Source organism: Seriola aureovittata, chromosome 6 (genome assembly GCF_021018895.1).
Source record: "Seriola aureovittata isolate HTS-2021-v1 ecotype China chromosome 6, ASM2101889v1, whole genome shotgun sequence".
NCBI lineage: Eukaryota > Metazoa > Chordata > Actinopteri > Carangiformes > Carangidae > Seriola > Seriola aureovittata.
The window spans coordinates 26,280,578-26,300,743 of NC_079369.1; the positions used below are offsets into that span (position 1 = coordinate 26,280,578).

Genomic DNA, 20,166 nt, shown 5'->3' on the forward strand with positions numbered 1-20,166 from the left:
TTGTGACAGATGTGATAGATTGTAGATGTGCATGTTAAGTTAAAGTGTGGTGCAGCTCTCCACGGGACGTGACAAAAGATGAATGTCCACCCAAATGTAATGCAGCATGCAGCAGGAACACAGGTCCAGAGGGAAGCTGGGGGGGCAGAGAGGAAAGGAGAAGGAGATTATGAAAACCTGGTTTTACTTCCCTTTGAGCGTCAGTAAAGATACGACATACATTACATGAACTTTCCAATTAAGATACTTCCATATAGTACTTAATAAATGAATAAATAACAGCACTGTCCAAATGAATACTCCATATGAACTAAGTGTTATTTGGTGTGACACAATATGTAAACAGACAGTATTGTGGCCGAAGAAGAGCAGGCAAACATTTAAAAGAAGCGTCAAGTGGCGAATATATATGAATCACAACTTCCAGTCAGGACTTTCAAAATAAAATCAGAGTGAAAAACAGAATGCTAAACGTAGATTGCGATTCTACCCAAAAAGATTGTCATATAATCGCTACCTATAGCCTCTTTATTTGGCTTTTAAAGCTTCAGTTATTAATTATTCACAGTATGTGTTTGTCCTATTTTTAATTGCCGCCATGTCAGTGAAGGATTTTAAATGCACTTTAACAGTGCAGTCGCCATTAAATTGAATTCAGTATATTAAAACTGGAAAAGTACAACTGCATTAAATCTGACTGAATGAACTATGCCAGCACTAAGCTGTGATGTAGCGTTGTGCTATAGTTCAACAATGTCACCACCAACTGCAACTAAAGCTGGATGATGAGACTGAAGTTACACGTTAAGACCACTGTGCAAGGCTCTCATTTTCATATGGATCTGTGGGAAAAACATTTAAAAAAAAAAAAAAAAAAACAGACTGAGATGGAGTCTCAAACTAACTCACAAAGTTAACCTTAATCAGCCAACGATATAGTCATCATCTTAAACTGAAAAGATTGATTTTGTATACTTCAATTTGAAATCATGTCCCTGTTTCTTTAAAAATTATGACAAATTTTCAATACTCGTACATCTGTAAATTTATTTGAAACTATTTTGATAGCTACTTTGATTAGTTGTCTAAGTCATTTTTAAAGGAAAACAGTAAATGTGTTGATCTCTAGGAAGCTGTCACAGCTGTCTTTCACCATTTTCTGATGTTTTACAGAAAAAATTATCTGCAGGTAAATTGATAATGACAATAATAGTTAGTTGCAGCCTTCATCCTGTACTGCAATATAAAACTTGACAGACAGTAACAGGGACTTAGGTCAATTAGCTGATTTTCTGAGGCTGCATCTCACCAAACATTGATCCTGCAGTGAAGGAGAACTCTAACTTTACAAGGTAACACAAGCTGTAAGACATTTTATTGCTGAAGTAAATGTTCACTGTATTGTTGTGTGTTAAGTGTCAGTGTGTCAGCGAAGCTGATGAATCTGGAGCACTGCAGGATCAGGTCCTCTGTAACTGTGTCATTGCTGTGGAGATTGTGTTGTAGACTTTGATGTTCACCGTGTCAGACAGAGGGTGTGCTTGGAGGATATAACCTGCTGCGCTAATGATTGAACACACACATCACGGTAGTCTGGGTTACTAGATTTGTGTATCTAAATGTGTTTGTAGAACAAGAGAAGCTGTTTGCATGTGAATATGTGTGTGAATAATGTTGAAGATGTAATGGTAGTGTGTTTACTTCTCCATGTCACTTGTCTGCTTTTATGCTTCCAGTTGTGCAGTGTGTGTTGATAGCTGCCGTCTTGTAAAGCCGAATGTGTGTGTCTAGGGTGACAGCTGTGATACGCAGTTCAGTGCGCAGACACACACACACACACACACACACACACACACACACACACACACACACACACACACACACACACACACACACACACAGACCTCTTAGCTCTTCCATGTTAGTACATTTCATTTTCTGCCTTTACAAGAAGCTCAGATCAGCAGATTGCTTGTAATCACACTCTCTCAACAAATTATTGTCTGTCTGCCACCTGCTGGTTAAACATGGAGCTGCAGCAGGAAGACAAGCTGTAAAAAAAAAAAAGTAAAAATTAATTCAAATGTATTCAGCGTGCTGCAGCACTCAACATGTATTACACTGAGCTTACTTCCCCCAGAGACATCCCATGATTAGCTGCACAGCTTCGGTTGTAGCAGGTCAGACTAATAATGCAATAATACATGACAATCAGATATATTTGTGGTTTTAAGAACCAAAAACCATCTCAATGTAGTTTTACATCTCCTCTCTCAGGCTTCTCTCTGGAGCTCTAGTAGCAACAGGTTGGTGAGCCAGTCAGAAGAGAGGAAGCTCTCAGCCTCTTTTCTGATTGGCTGACTGCTTTCTGAGTGATCCAATAAAAATATAGTAGATTTCAGGTAAATACTGCTTTGTTGTGACATCACAAAGTTCCAGAAGTACTGACGGCTGGTTTTCAGGCTCAGTTTCTGAATACAGGCTGTGTGCATTTCACTGTGGACTGAGGCTTTGATACATTCACAGTATTAATATAGAACCTAGACCTCTTTATAATCAAACAACACATGGACATCTGCCTTTAGACTATATGGAGCTTTAATTTAGATTATTTTTATGCGATTTGGCACATATTTGCAGTATTGCGGTACTGGTAAAAATCCTGATATAACTGAACGCTTCTTGTAATTGCTTCACTTTAAAAGCCATATGAAGTTGTCTAGCAAGGAAGGCTTTTATTGTGAAGTATTAGAGTGATTTCTTGTATTTTGTGACTATAGTGAGGTCTGTAGTTAATACATATTGTATTATCTCTGTGTTTTTGGAGTCTAAAGCCTGAAGCAAAGTAATGTAATGTATATTGGGGTGTTTACCCCCTCAATATCTCTTGATGTAATAGACCAAGCCTTGTAGTATTACTGAGGACTATGATTTTTGTATATTTTTGTGATAAAATTCATTGATTTATTAGGTGTTTAATTTGCTGGATTAAGCAAAACAAACACTCCTGTCTGGTTATATTCTCCATAAATGGTTTCTTTACTGATTCTCCAGAAAACTCTTTATACTTAAATAAAGAACAAATAATGTGATAGTTTTTTCCCATATCACCCTCCTCTGTCATCACTGAATACTGGTCTTCATGACAGCATCTACCTGATGTGAAGCAACACGTGCCCACTGGTTTCATATGTTAAAATGATGCTGAAGTGTTCACTGAGGACCTGTTGCAGCTCATTTACTCCAGCCTGAGTTAATGGATGCAGGTTACATATGATTGCACAGCCTGCACATGTTTGTTCATCACTGTGTTTTAGTAGATTTGAGAGGAGCAGTTGGTTCTGGTTTTAGAGTAACGGAAGCTTTCACTAAGGCTCTTTCATACGTGCAGCCATCTGGGAGGTGTGTGTGTGTGTTAACGTGGGCCGTCCAGATGTTTCTGGAAAAGTCTTGTCAAACGTTGCTCCTCCAGCAACAGAGGAGAGGAGGATATGAGCCCAGGCAGGCCTTGTTTCCATGGCAATTGCAGATGTTTCCAAAATCGTTTGAACCAGAATCCCACACCCAGACCGTGTGTGTGTGTGTGTGTTGGCTGTGCTGTATTTTCTCTGGAGTGTCTCTTTGGAAAGCTCAGGGATATCAAGGAAGGCCAAAGGAACGTTTTCCTTTATAAGACTGACAAACTGAATTATGAATCAGGCTCCAGTCGCTCTGCAGCTGTTTGGAGGAGAGAGACTGTCATAGCTGAAAGTGTGAGTTAATGACAGAGAGAGCTGAGTGCCTTTTTACACTGCTAACTGCTCTGGTTGCATTCTGTGTAAAACAGGTGTGTGTGTTTGTGTGTAGTTTTCCTATTAGAGTGTGTGTGTGTGTTGTGACCATGTGAGAAGGAGATGTGGTGTCAGTGAGTGGTTACCGTTGTGTTTTATGACTTTGTTTTGGCTCTTGGCCCGCTATCACAGTCTCACTGCACTGATTTTTCTGCATTACTTGAAACCAGGTTAAGAATATACAGTCCATTTTGATTTATACAGTCAGGTCTGACTCCAGTAACATGTCAGTATTCAATCACAATATCAAAAACCTGATTAAAATTAAACTGTAGCAACAAGGTGTCATGCAGTGACTTTTGTCAGTCTGATGATTATTCTTTTGATTAACTAATCAGTCTTTAGGCCTACAAAATGACAGGAAAAATGGAAAATACCTGTCTCATGTTCATAAAATCAGTATTTTGAAATGGCTTGTTTTTCCCAACCAACAGTCGAACACAGAGGGAAGCACCAGATCCTCACAACATGCTCGTTTTAGCATTGATAAGATGATAATAAACAAAAAGCTGTTGATACAGTAAATGCTGAGTCATGTCAGATCATCTTCCTTTTGTCAAATTCTTCTCACATGCTGCTTAATTTCACTGTATCACTTCTGACTTTTGTGAAACATTTTTTTAATGGTTTACCTGACATAAAACTCCATGACTTTGAAAGAAGATCAGCAGCTTGATGGGCAAAAACAAAAGCTAGTTTCTTAACAAATCCCAGGGTTTTATATATTATTATATAGGAAGTTCAGACTTGATGCAACATGAAATCATGGGTAAAGACACTCTTATCAGGTCACCTGTGTGACCTTTCCTTGTTGATTGTTGCTGTTTTTCACTTTGGCAGCTGTTGGTTTTGATGTTGGTTTTGAATTAGGAATTTGAATTAGCTTAAATCTGAACAAAGTCTAATGAGTCTTCTTGTTCTTTTCTCTTCATCCCTTCAGAAGGAGTTTGCTGCTCCCCCTCCTCTCCTCTTCAGGAAGCTGAGTAACCCTGACCTGTCGCCCGCAGCAACCGCTGCTACAAAATCAAAACTGCACCGACAGCTCAGCCAGGACGAGAGCAGGGCACGACGCAGCAGCATGGCCATGACCGGTAACACACACATACACACACACACACACACACACACACACACACACACACACACACACACACACACACACACACACACACTGACACACATACATCAACACATACTCACACACCTGCACACAGCGCTAGGAAAATAAAAATAAACTGTTATCATCTCATTAAATAATTGTATCATGACAAATTTGTCAAATAAATAAAATATTGTAACTCCCAGTTTTCATCTTTAAATAAGACTTTATTGTCCAAGAGGGAAATCTGCCTTGGATACTGCTGTACAGCACCAAATAATTCAACAGTTGTACACATCAGATCTCTCATAAATACTTAAAATAAATATAATAAATGACTTGATTAAATGTTGAAAATTGGAAAAATTTGGAATATTATGTCAAGTAGATGATTTCGTTTAGCAAAAAATATAGAGGCCGTTATAATTCGACAGAAATTTTAAATATTTATTCCTATAACATTACAACTATGTCAATATATTTCAGCCTTTCATGTAATATTGAGTCATTATGATTTTTTTCTCATGAAACTATGATTGTGGTCTTTTAGTAGCATGATTTCATTTTGATTACAACTTTATTCTGTTTAAAAAACACTTTTCTCATCAAATATTATAAATTTCTTCTGGAAATCTTCACATTTTTCCCCCTCAGTGACCCTAATTCACAGTTCTGTATAAACTGCTCAAAGAAATTAAGGGAACAATTAATCATCACAGTATAACAACAAGTCACTTAAAGTTCAGGGATATCAACTGAACCATTTAAGAAGCACAAGTGATTGTGAATTAATTTCACCTGCTTTGGTGCAAATGAAAGTGACAACAGGTGCAATGGAGAGGCAAAAGCAAGACAAACCTCAAAAACCGTAAAATCCCTGGCAGGACCGTTCCTGCTCCTTTGTGCAAGGAGGAAAGGGAGGAGCACTGCCAGAGCCCTACAAAATGACCTCCAGCAGGCTACTGGTGTGTATGTTTCTGACCAAACTGTCAGACACAGACTCCATGAGGGTGGCATGAGGGCCTGACGTCCTCTAGTGGGACCTGTGATCACAGCCCAGCACCCTGCAGCTAGATTGGCGTTCGCCAGAGAACACCAGAATTGTCAGGTCCGCCATTGGTGCCCCGTTCTCTTCACAGATGAGAGCCGGTTCACACTGAGCACATGTGAGAGACAGGCGTGAAAGAGTCTGGAGACGCCGTGGTGAACGTTATGCTGCCTATAACATCATCCAGCATGGGGAGGTATGGTGCCACGCTGGTGCAGTGGGCCCTGAGTTCCTCCTGGATGACGAAGGCATTGACCTAAATCCAATTGAGGACCTATGGGACGTTATGTATCGGTGCATGTGAGGCCAAGTACCGCCACCGACAGGAGCTCACTGATGCCCTGATCCAGGTGTGTTAGGACAGGACACCATCTGCCAACTAATCAGGAGCATGCCCAGACGTTGTTGGTTGTGCATACAGGTGCGCGGGGGCCATACACACTACTGAGTCACATTATGAGTTGATTGTGATTTCAATTTCTCACTTTGACTTTGGATGTGATTGTTAATCCAGACCTCAGTGGGTTGATGATTTTGGTTTCCATTGACTGTTGTTACGTCATTTTGTTCTCAACAAATTATACAATGTACATAATTAATGATTTTCAACTTGAATAATTTGTTCATCAAGATCTGATGTGTGATTTAAGTGTTCCCTAAATTTTCTTTGAGCAGTGTATTTGATTTACTAGGAAGTTACAGCTCTAAAATTTGCAGCTTCTCTTTGGCTTCAAACACAATGAGTTGCGTTCAGATGAAGCTTCAGGGCGGCAGGTCACAGCAGTCAGCAGTTGATTTGATCCTCCCCCTTTTGAACAATTCACACCCTCAGTTTAAATTGTGTTAAGCTTTATTCACGATGTTACCTGATGTCATCCTGTGATTCAGGGTAACTGTCCATATTCTTAATCCTGTGCCAATCTGACATGTCTTTAATCTGTAAAGTGAAAATTCCACCTCAGATTAACTACCATATTTCACCAAACACAGGTCATGTGATAATATTAATCCCCTGTGAAACAGCAGCTCAGTTGTATTTTTCTTTTTCATAAAGGCTGGTTAGTTCTTTGTGTTTCTTTTGTGTGTTGGGTTGAGGAGTATGACAGATGCAGTGGGAGTGATGAATGTGAGCTACTGTTAAGTTTGAGCCACTTTGAATTTCACTCAGTTTTTCAGGGTGGAGAGGCATCATGTCTGAATCAGAAACGGGTGATTCTGGTCCAGTGTGAACAGAACCGAACACGGTGTGTCCATGTGTAACAAAGCAGCAGGTTGGCTGAGTCATTCTCTCCTCCCTCCCTCCACAGGTAAGCAGCTGCTGCCTCTGTCCAGCAGTCTGCACGCCGGGGTGAGTCAGCTGGCCTGGCAGGGGCCCTCTGGAGGCTTCGGAGCGCTCGGGGCCATCGGGGGAGTATCTGCAGGAGGAGGAGAGGTCAACAACCTGGTCCGTATGAGGAGCCAGGCCCTGGGACAGTCTGCTCCATCACTCACCGGACTGGTCAGTACACAAGCCCAACACACACACACACACACACACACACACACACACACACACACACACCACACACACACACACACACACACACACACACACACACAGACTGCAAAACTCCTCATAATCTTAACAAGTACCTTCCTCTCAGATTCAGATTTGAAGACTTTGAAGACTCTTAAATTAAGATTATTGGGATGTGATAGTTGTATTTGTCATCATGGGCTGTATGTCATCCTGCTCAGGATCACATTTTACAAAACTATGGATGCATAATCGAATCAGATTAGCAAGAATCAGCTTGAAGTTCTACATCTGCCGGCACGATTCGACAAGAATTAGTCTTAGATGTGATTTTGCTGTTGTGACAGTCTTTAATGTCGACTCACTGTGAATCTGTCCTGCTCCATATGGATCCTGTCTGTTAGAGTGAACCTCTGCCAGCTGAATGCAGGGGGGGGGGCAGACTGAGGATGACTCAGACTTTTACAGCCACACACACACACACACACACACACACACACACACACACACACACACACACACACACAGCAGCATTTAACATCCATAGAAACACTTATGAAGCAGAAATGACAGTCGGTGTGATGTGTGCGTGTTTGCTCGATTGTATAATGGGCCAAAATGCAGCACAGTGCAGTGCTGACCCCACATGACTGCACTGTAGATGAATGCTGCTGCAGTATGATTGTGTGTGTGTGTGCAGATCTGTGTGTTTGTGTGTATGCTCTACTCTGTCTCCTGCTGGTTGTAGAGGGGATTACAAAGGGAATCTTCCTCTGCTCCAACCTCATTTATTCACTATGACAAAAAACTAAACATGTGATTTTTACAATTTTAGTATGAAGGTTATTTCTCTCTCTCTCTTTCTGGAACAGTTTCTATATGTTCTTATTTTGGTGTTACAGTCTGAGAGCTGCAATTTATCATGTTTTTATTCTCAGTTAATCTGTTGATCGTCACTCACTGAATTTATTGTTTAGTTTATAAATTATGTCAGATGTCTGTAAACTCGTCAACATGTTGTTTCATTTCAGTTGTGCTGGACCCACAAATTTCAAGTATAATTAGTTTAATTGTAATGAGATGTGTTGCATTCAGTAATCCTTAATTGCATCCATTTGCATCATCCAGAGCTTGCTGGAAATCGTGATGCCAAACACTTAAATCATCTTCCTCCCAAATGGAAATAAGACAGATAAGAAGATTAATTTGCTTTTCCTATTTTCACCCTGCACAGACTTTCAATCATCAACATGTGGACAAACAGGCAAAAAACATAGGGACCACTGTTTTGAGTGGCCTAACTAATTACAAATGACAGCATAAAGTGGGATCTAAAAGCCCTCACTTCAATGGGCTATATAACTTTGCCATTAACATGTAAAATATGGGGACTGAAAACCAAGTTAAACCATTCTTTTGTTAATATATATATATATATATATATATATATATATACTTTATTTCATCAGGAAGCCACATTGAGAACAAGTTCTCATTTACAAGTGAGCCCTGAGTACAGAAAAATATATAGATAACAAAAAAAATATTAATAGATTTGATGATTTAAATATATATTCAGATATGTATTCATGCAAACAAGGTTAGAAGTGTTAAGAAATGAAAAAGACAAAATAAAACGATCAATCAAAAGAAATGAACTACATTAGATCCTGGTTAGAACTCACCTGCTGAGGCCTGATCAGGTTCAGAAGAACTAAAAACTTATCTGGATTATCTGATACGAAGCTGTGACACCACAGTCAAGAGCTGCCACCAGATGGCAGCTGTGTATAATGCGAAGAGCATCACCAAGTGCTTTGTCTCATCTCTGCTGTGTGCTATGAATGTAGGATATGGACAACCTGTCATCTTTTATCTCACAGTTTACTCACATATAATCAAACTCACATGTTGAATGTTTCCGATGTTCCTCCATCGTCAGGTTCCTTTTTCATAAACTCTATAAAACACATAGAAATGAGCTGAATGTTCAGCACATACAGTCCATAAATATTGTGCCATCTTTTCTTTATGTTGCTGTGGTGGGGCTGGTTGAAGGACCACCGTCTGCAGTGAGCATCAGGAAGCTAAAATGAATTGTGTCTGTAGTTTATTTTGGCTCGTTTGAATGACTTCATAATGATCGCTGGATGCAGCCAGCAGGAAATTGTAGCCTGGATTTCAGATGGAAAATCTGATCTGCAGAGTTATTCTAGTTGAGAAAATAATCGTAGGTTATTATGTTTCTCAAGGGTAAGTTTATTAATGTTTTCCTTTTCGTTGGCAGACTCTCCTCCTCCTCCTCCTCTCTCCTGTTCACTGTTACTGTCTCTGTCTCTCTGACCCTGTTTCAGTCGCTCCCACTCTGCCTCTCAATAAACAGCAGCTCCTGCACAGCGTATTCCTCAGGGTCACGGCTGTCAGAGTTTTTATATTACAGGGCTTAAAGCTCCATCTCATGGTTTGAATTGACTTACATTAGGATTTAGGAAGAACACCTGAGCCCCTCTGACTCACTTGTCATGTTTTTCACCAGTCTCTGCTTTTCTTCTCAGCTTTTTTGTCATATTTTATGAAAAGTAAGATTAGATTTTAGAAAGGGAGATTCCTATAGGGTCTGGTATTTTATTTTCAGATTTTTCTTGTAGCATTTTTTTTTGCATTTTCAAACTTAATTGTCCTCTATTTGTCACAGTATAACTTTCTACATGGCTGCTTTGACTTTTTTTTTTATTGTGTTTTCCTAATGTTGACCAGGGATTCTGTGTGTTAGCGACAGTGACAGTAATGTTACATGTTCATAGTATAGTTAGATTATATGAAGTGAGTGCTTTTGTCCACTTTCTTAAATGTCCACTTTATTAGGTACAGTCTACTGTACACTTATAATGTCCACCATCACAACCACCATCAACTTCTTCATCACAGTCAGCAGATGTACTGATCTTAATTCAGGCTTTTATTGAACATTTGTACCTAAAGTTGTGTAGTAACCCCTGTGTTTGTAGCCAGTTTACTCAAATATTGCTAAGCAGTCATAACAATCACAATCACAATCACAATCACTCAGCTGCCGTTGACATGACATCACTTATAAAACCTCTTTAATGCTGCTGTAACAGGAGGATTAGTCTTTAAGAATGTATTTGTCCCCTTGGTGTTGGAATTAAAAAGATTGCAGGGCCTCACAGGATGTTAATGGAGGGAGAATGTCCTCCCTCGGGGTGTGTATGTGTGTGTTGTTAACACCTGTGTTGTTGATGTGTCCCTGTGTGTGTTATTAAGCGAAATGAATGGATCTCATGGAGTATGTGTGTGTTGGGGAAAACATTTGTGGACGTCCAGATGGTGTTTACCTCTTGACTAATGGACGAGGGTCTGCTCACGCCTGCTCTCCCTCTCTTTGACACTTCTGTTTAAGTGCATGTGTGTATGTGTTTTCTGAGGGTAACGGCCAAGCATTGCCTGGTAACCCCAGTTGCCAGGTGGTGTGTGTGTGTGTGTGTGTGTGTGTGTGTGTGTGTGTGTGCTCGCTTTTGTGTTTCCTGTAAAATTGCTAAGTGCTCTGCACCTGGAAAGAATACGGACACACAGTGAAAGAACATGATCTTTTTTATCTTGCGTCTCTTTGAGATTCGGTTCTTTCAATGAGCAGCTTCATTCAGTGAAGGAGTGAAACTTTACAATAACACACAATCAGATTAGCATGTTATTAGCATTTGTTTTGGAGGGAAAAAAGAAATGAAAGACTGCGTTGGAAGGAGAGTACAGGGCTGAACATGAAAGTGGAGAGCTGCTGTATTATTGCAGTCCTGTTTTTTGGCTCATCGTCATTAAAAACGGTGAGGCAGATACATGAGAGTACAACACAACCAGTTCAGGTAAATAAAACAAGCCCTCTCTCGGCTCGGTGTTTATCTGTTTACCTCTCTACTTATATTGGCCCTGTGCCATCCGCTGACAGACAGTAAACACTCCCCGTCCAGAGAGCAGCAGTGGTTCACCCACTGTTGTCACATTAAAGGAATGGTTTTCTATTTTAGAAACAGGTTTTTTGTTTTCTTTCTGAGATGAGAAGATTCAATATTTATCGTGAAGACTGACCTTTATCACACAGGAATTAATACATTGTTTTAGTTGAGTTAATTTCTTCATTTAATAGGGACGATGGAGTTTAACATAGTTCCAATAGAAAGCATGAAACTGATGAGTTGATAGCTGTTGCTAATTTTCAACTCTTGTCCCTAGTTGGGCTTTTACATGTGCAGTGTAATTAAAATAGTCATTATCATAAAACCACCACACTCTACAGATCTGAAAGTAGAGTAAAATACTATATTGAAATGCTTTGATTGTGATGTAGTCTAAGAAGAGACGAAAACAAAAACAAACAGGAAAAACATTTGATAATATCAAACAATTAACTAAAAATATACAGATGTTCAGTCCAAAATGAGACAACAGCAAAACAAGCAGTGTATATTTGTGTATATTTTATTTGTTCTACCCTTTTTTAACTCATTTCTCTTTTGCATAAGTATTATCCATGTGAAAAATTGGATTCCCAACAACTACAAGCAGGACATGTAACGATGTCTTTGTATTCGTTTGAGACCTTGTTATTTGTTTATTTTACATCTTTTCCCACTTTATTCGTCAGTGTCATAGATGTTGAATCTTGTTGAACCTCTCAGCTGCTTTCATCCTAGAGATGTGAGACAAACTGTCCTCTGTAAGATGCTCATCAGTTCAAACAGAGAGATAAATGAAACCTGGAGTAAACAGAGCTGTGTTGAGACATCCAGCTCTTTGTGAAGTACACTGTGTGTGTGTGTGTGTGTGTGTGTGTGTGTGTGTGGGTGTGGGTGTGTGGGTGTGGGTGGGTGTGTGTGTGTGTGCGTGTGTGCGTGCGCGTGTACAGACGTCAGGCCTCAGTGACCTCATTCTCCTACATGCTGGTGTGTCAGAACTGCTGGGGAACAGGCTGACGCAGCTCCTGCTTAAATATACATGAGAACATGTTGAATAATTACTGCGTCCTATACCATGTCTCCTCCGCCGTGACTTACAGAGACGGTGACGGCCGGTTTAACGGCTCGGCTTGCACCTTTGATTTTGAAATCGGAACTGATCAGTACTGATCAACTGAAAGTCAGTTCTAGTCCAGGTCTGTTTGTTGTTGACAGTTGGGATAAAAAATGAACTTGTATGTGATAATTGAAGAATATGAAGCCATAAAGGAAACAGAAAGACGGCGAAGGCACAAGCCCAAGTTAGAGTTTACACTCTGTGTTGTTCAGGTAGCTTCATCAAAAGCTTGACCCAAATTCAGACTTTTATTCTACCGTTTATTTGCTTTGAGTCAGTGTTAGTTGTTGCTCTTTGTTATCTGTTTTTGTTTTGGTCTCCTGTCACAATTAGTGTCTTCACAGAATTTTGTGTGACATTACACTCTCTGTTATTGTATGTTATTAAGTTTGCACAACATTTTTACGTTTCTCTGTAGAATTTAAAAAAAGAAATTGAAACCGGGATGAAGCATCACATACAGTAGTTTTTTGTTAGTGATTTTCTGCAAATAAAAACATACAACAGCAAAATGTGATGCTAAAATCCTTTAAAAATCCTTCACAAAGTGTTTTTAAGCTCCTGGTTTCATTTAACACCAATGTCAATCTAATTGTTTCTTTACTTGTTTTCTAAATGGAAATCAATTATTAAAAAAATAAGAGAAAATGCAAAAGCCATCTTAGTGGCAAACAGCAAAATTAGTGAGTTACTGATACTAGATTGATGATCTGGTCACATGTATTCCAATTTATTTACAAAAAAGTAGTTGATGGAAAATTTGATTTCCGTTGTTTTATGTTCATGTAAAGGTTATGGAACAGTGCTTGTGCTTGCAGATGCCTCCTTGTGGTGTTTGATGTACACAGCAGCTGCTGTTTTCTATAGTTAAAATGCACATCATCTAAAGACGAAGCTGTAGCCCTAACACGGTGCTGCACTATTGTTAACTCCGGAGCAAATGATCCAAATGAAACCAGTAAACAATGTACAGGTTTCATTCTGACTGCAGGATTTCTCCTGGTGAAACAAACAGCAGCCGCAGCTTGACTGTAAAGTGCTCTGAGGGTAGAAACTGTGCTGATGACTCATGTTGAAGGTTGGACTCTCAGAGGAGATGCTGAACAGAAAGAAAGTATGTGTGTGTTTCTGTGTGTATTTGTGTCTGATCTGCTCAGTTTCTGTCCTCTTTGTTTATCTACATGATGTCTGTCCTGCTTATTTTCACATTTACTACACACACACACACACACACACACACACACACACACCTCTTCATCTTGCTGCAGGCTGTCAGTTGTCCTTGTCATCAGCATGATTCATTGCTCAAGGAGGAAACTGTTCTGTTCTGACTTCACCTGCTGAGAGACAGCAGGACACACATGCTTGTCCCCCTTCACCACACACACACACACGCACACATGCACACACGCACACACGCACACACGCACACACACACACAAACACACACATATTGGACAAATGCACACACACTCATCATTTACCTCACATTCATCAGAATAGTACCTACTGTTTATTGTTTAATGTTTTACTGTTCATCTGAATGTGAATTTGGGTACTGAAGCCGGAATTACATCAACTTTTTTTTGAGGAACATTATTTTCTACAAAATCTTATATTTTTATTTATATTTATATATGTGTAGGATTTAGAGACATCTAGTGGTGAGGTTACAGATTTAAACCAATTCAATCCCCTGCTCTCACCCTTGGAGAACCTACGATTGCCTTCAGGTAACATAAAAAACATGAAAGCTTGGTTTGTCCCTTCTGGGCTGCTGTAGAAACATGGCGACACAACATGGCAGGCACCCGATCCCTTTGTAGATATGAAGGGCTCTAACTAACAAAAACACAATGATTATTAGTTTCAGGTGATTATACACTAATGAAAAACATAATTATGAATATTAAATTCCATTTCTTTCAGTAGATGCCCCCTAAATCCTACATGTTCTCAAATGGTGTCTTATCCCAAGCAGTTAAAAATTAAGGTCGCCATCTGGAGTTTGTGTAGTTGAAGTTTGGGAAACATTTACTAGATAACTGCTCATTATCTCTTTTTTTTGCCACAAAACCAACAGAAAAAAAAAATTCTTTGATAATAATGTGAGTAGGGATTGACTGATGTTTTTTTCAGGGCCGATACAGATTATCGCTAAACAAGGTGACCGATAACCGATATTTGAATCCGATATGCCAACACAAAACTACTGCTGTATAAGGACAATCACTGTGGCATCCAGGTGTTTATATTATGTTGTCCACCCCATTTATATCAGGCAGAGTAGGCTAGATAACAGAAACACCTCTGTATAATGTAACACAGCTACACACACTACATCCTCCATGATGATCATGCAGTTGATACTGTCATACTGTCTACAACTATTTTAATACAAACTGAACATTGTAACCTTCATGAAGGAGGATTTACTGCAGGACTGTTGTATCACTCTACATCAGTTTTAGCTTGATGTTCCTAATAAACTGACAATTGAGTGTATATTAGGTGTATGCACAGGCTGCAAATAGCCTGACTGGAATGAATTGGTTGATTTCCATGTTCTCACCTGTGAACTGATTCACCTGGCTGCCTAAAGCTGCTCTTTAATTTAATTTGTCATATATTATTATCATAACCATATAATATGTTTTCCCCTTCCCCTCCCCTTTTTAAAATGTAACACGTTTACTCAGAGTACTTAACTGACCTACTTTGTACTTTTATCTGAGAACATTTTACACAGTGATTTACTTCTACTGTAGTAAAATATCTTCTCAGTAACAGTTAGTGAGTGTTTGTGACGTGCTGCAGTCACTGTAGTGTCTCATGCTTCCTCTTCTTCATCACAGTGACTAACCACCTGCTGTACATTTAAACTTACACTAGTTGTGCTCCAGCACCCAGAGCTCTCTGCTCCTTTTAGTGACTTTCACTAACTCAGCAGTTGTTGACACGCTGTTCACATCAGCTAGTTACTTTAGCTTAGCAGTTAGCGCTAGCTTCTCTCTCTTTTGCTCGGTGTGTCTTGGACCAACAGATGAACTTGTTCATCAGAGTGTGGTGTTGTTGTAGCTTCAGTGTGGAGGATTGTGATGCTTATTACATCTTCAACGATGTCTGCTCTTACCTTTGACACACGGCTCCGTTTGTTAACCAAAGCCAGAGCTGCTCTAGGCCGTGTGCGTCTGTGTACACGGCAGCCTTCAGTGTGATAAGCTATTACTTGTGACTTGTAACCAATCAGATCGTGCTGTGGGCGAGTCTTTGCTTCAGACCACAGAATGCTGATTACAAACCAGAGACAAGCGGCTACACCAGAGCCAAAGTAGCGCATTTTAAAATGTATTTATCGGTAATCGGTTTAAAAAAAATACAGATACCGATAATCGGAAAATGCAGAATTTCACCACCTAAATGTTACTTTGTACATCTTAAATCTACTATTCTTAAACAAGGTTCCTAAGATGAAGCCTGATATTAGCTTAATAGCCCCTATAAAAAACAGAGTAACACAGCCTTTATTTTGTATTATTATTATATTGTAAAATAGTTTTTCCCTGGGAATATACAAACCACTGATCAAGTCATTTGTAATGAAATGAGTTCATTTCAGTCAGAGCCAGATTGTTCATATCATAGTACAGCCTGCAGACATGTCTCGTAAAAGAACATAGTTTAGCTTCCTCTGTCCTTCATGCTCAGATTAAGGTAGACAGTATGTGTGTCATATTCAGTTTTCCCATATGGATGAGACGTTCCATGCATTCCCCTTTCTTGTTTAATCTCCTTAGTCTTGAGACAAGGCTTCAAAAGATTTTACCAAACATTAATATACTTATACTTAAAATTACCTGATACAGGCATGTGTAGCAGCCAAGCCGCCTTCCCTTTCATGCTCACTTTCATAGTCGTCTTCGGCACGCTTTATTTCTGTATTTCAATTTCTTTTTATCCCTGTATTGTTGCTGCCATTTTCCTTCTTCCCATTCTGGCTCTGGTGTCTTCTCACTGTCTTCACTTCACTCTCTCTTTTCCTTCAGTTCTCTCTTCTTTCATCTCTTGATCCTCTTTAAGTTGAGAAGGAGAGGCTTAAGCTTAAGAGGAGTCACTTAGTGTGTTGGTGGAGGAAAGTACAGAGCCGAGCAGAGCTGGCAGGCGAACAGTAACCGAGGTTCAGGTGAGAGACGAGTCCCGCTCAGCTCGGCTCGGCTCCACACGACTGTAGTGTCCTTGTTTTCAACTTGGACACCGCAGCAGAAAAGAGACCCAGCGGAGACTGTTTTTAGTAAAGAACAACTAAACTTAAGACACAGGCAGTCTTAGAAAATAGTCTCCCTTTGTGAATTTTTAGTGGTATAATCTAGTCTTTGAAATATGAGGAGAAATCACGGAATATCACTCTCATATTACAGTAATATAACTGGGCTATTTTAATGTTATCTTTTAGGAATCTCTGGTGTTTGTTCAGAGACCAACACTAAGGGCAAGGAGACAAGCAGTTTTTATTTCATATATTTTTATTTTAATCTTTATTTGTACCACTAAAGCTTAATTACGATTAAAAATTTCAGTTTCGGCACCAAATAGGCACAAATAACAATGGTGTTACAGAGAAACACACAGAATATGCACCACAATTCAATTAGACAATCATGAATATAATTTCAAAACATGCAGTCATACAAAATCTATAGAAACAACCAAATGGCACCTCAAAGAGCTGTCTGTCTGAAACCATAGAAATAAATGAAAATAATAACACAGTGAGGCTAATGCATCAAGATTCTGTAAATACGCCAAAACCTCAGCAGCTAGAAGATGGAGCAACAAGTACAATTCACACATTTGAACATAAACATACAACTGTGTGTCATCTGCAGAAAAGTGTAGTTGATATTGTAATGATAATGTTACATAATTCAACCTTGACTGCTAAACCTCATTTTGTCACATCAACTGTCTCAGTATGATTTCCTTGTCACAATCTCTTCTATGTCACTTTCTGAATAAAATGTTATATCACCAATAAAAAAAGAAAGAAAGAAAGAAAATATTCACAAAAAACAAAACAAACTAATGTTGCACAGAAGGAGCTTGTGTAAAGGAAATATAAGAGCACCCAGAAAGCTTCCCTAACAAAACTTTAGTTTTAACTTTAGACTATGCACAACGCTCAATTTGTTTGTAAAAAATTATGAAATAGGCACAACACACTCAGTCACCATCTTAATATCTAACTTCATGCGTGATACAATATTTGTTCCCAAGTTGTTTGCAAGAGAAAAGAGAAGAGTGACACATTGACAGCGGAGCCATGATACTTTTGAAACACACACGAGTGAAAGTGTGCAGGGTTTTGTTTTGTTTCACTGTCAGATGTGAAGGGCAGAGAGGCCGGGAGGGTTACAGGTTCGCCTTCCCGTCTCACACCTCACACCTCAGCAGACAAGAGATTCGACAACTCCAGCAGAGCGTCCCGTGATGAGATGGAAAATATTATGCAGAAGGAGGGATGAGGGGGAAAAGAGCAACGCTGTGATGGACAGAATAAATAAATCAAGCCACAGTGTAATAACAAAACTCACACAAGGGGGTAGAGGAGGCGAGAGATGGGAGGAGGGAGACAGATGAATTAGAGATAGAGGTGAAGTGAGGAGCCCTGTCTGGCCTTGTGCACCTGCTGTCTCCTCTGTCAGAGGAAGGACGCAGAAGTAAAGAGACATTCACTGATAATGGAGGCCCAAACACGTCAGATTAATATTTTTTCTTGCATATCTTAAACTGTGAAGCAGTTTATGCAAGCATTTTCTTTTTTTTCTCTTTTTATTCGCCCTTTTGCTTATATATTTTAATCTACTGCATCATTTCTTAAATATACTGTATTGGCACAAATATAAAATGACCCTGATAATAAGACAGAAAAGAAACAATTAATCCATCGGAAAGTTTCCATGAAATACTCCCATTAAAGAAGAGCATGAATGCATCATTTGTGTAGCTCGTCAAAAAAGGAGCAGAAGAAGTTCAGTTAATTCATTCACATTGAGACTCGTTTTAACTACAAACATGTTTTGTCCGCAGTTACAGGAACAGTCAGAAACTCTTTTAGGGTAAACTGATTACAAACAGATTAATGATAAACCAAACACTGTAAACAGACACAACAACCCATAACCCACAACTCTTGCAACTCAGCACATCTGGTCAATCAGAGCTGGAGCCGGTAAATACCCACGACTAGTGCAGAGTCATTTCAAAAGCCAGATGTTAGAATTTGTTATCTGTTTTTTGACTAGTGTAAAAGGGGCTGTATTCTATTATTAGATAATTCCTTAATTAAAAAAATTGTTAAGGTAAAGTGCCTAAAATCCTGGGTTTGATTAAAGTTTGGTCTGAGCCTGTAAGGGAGAAATCACTGTGACCAGCCATGAGTGTAAAAGGTTCATCTGTAACACTTTACTGCAAATTATTTTCACTTTCAAACTTTTGCCACTAACTTCCAAAGTTGAAGCAGCTATATAGGCTTATTTTCTCTTTTATGATCTTACTTCTAATGTGGTCCTTAATGACAAGATTTAAATGGGCTAATAAATAATTGATGCATGCGACTGGTCTCGCATAATAAAAGCTCTTTATACTCCACACCCGGAGTTTCAGGGGGATTGATTTCATAACAAATACAGAATTCAGCTCGTGCCCTGTTAGCTGTGCAGCCCTCGGGCTCTATCTGCCGCTCCTCTCCCCTCGTTTGTCATCAGCGTAACCTTTACAGTTTTTCCTCACAGTGACAGGCTTTAATTAGGTGAGAATGTGAGGAGTGTGTTCAACATTGCAGAGGTCTGCGAGTCACTGGTCAGCTGCTGCTCAACCTGTAATTACCTCCAACCTTCTCTACAAGCTTGGTTAAGTCTCTTAAATCTCTTTTCTTGCTTTTCTTTGTTCAATTTCTCCATCACTTCCTTGTTTTCGTGCTCTGTACTTCATTTAGTCCATCTTCTCTTTTTCTCTTCACACGTTGGGTTTCACCTCCTACCTTATTAGCAGCAAAGGGCTTTTACCCCTGCAGCCAAGCATGAAAAAGTAGAGCTTTGATGGACCTGTGTGTGTGTGTGTGTGTGTGTGTGTGTGTGTGTGTGTGTGTGTGTGTGTGTGTGTGTGTGTGTGTGTGTGTGTGTGTGTGTGTGTGTTTGTGTACTACTGAAAATTTTAACCTGACTCCATTTCCAGCCCTGCAGATGTTCCACTCTGCAGTTAATGGAGAGAAGTCAGATGATTTCTCATTGTTTTCTACTTGGTCTATATTTGGCTAATTACCTCCTGCCTGCTCATGACAATCATCCACAGACACACACTCCAAACACACAACCAGAATTAGGTTTACTGGTTCATTTGCCTTCCACTTGATTTTTGACTATGTTGTGTTAATTACCTGCCAATACACACACACAAACACACTCACACACTTGTGCAAAAACTCGCCTCCTGCGGTGAGAGCCAGCATGACTGACTGCAGACAGCAATTAGGGACAGACCATGAAAAATTAAGTGTGTGCATGCGATCAGTGCACATTTGGAATGC

General features: G+C 39.5%; 1 protein-coding gene across 4 annotated transcripts in view; it reads left to right on the forward strand.

The window, feature by feature from the left end:
• mast2 (microtubule associated serine/threonine kinase 2) overlaps nt 1–20,166 on the forward strand; it is a 178,642-nt gene that overhangs the window by 32,965 nt on the left and 125,511 nt on the right. For 3 of the 4 annotated variants that reach the window (XM_056378944.1, XM_056378942.1, XM_056378945.1), the window contains exons 2-3: nt 4,771–4,921; nt 7,285–7,475. In XM_056378944.1, coding sequence (XP_056234919.1) covers nt 4,771–4,921; nt 7,285–7,475 — 342 coding nt within the window. The remainder of the gene's footprint in view (nt 1–4,770; nt 4,922–7,284; nt 7,476–20,166) is intronic. The other variant, XM_056378943.1, reaches the window with a different exon arrangement.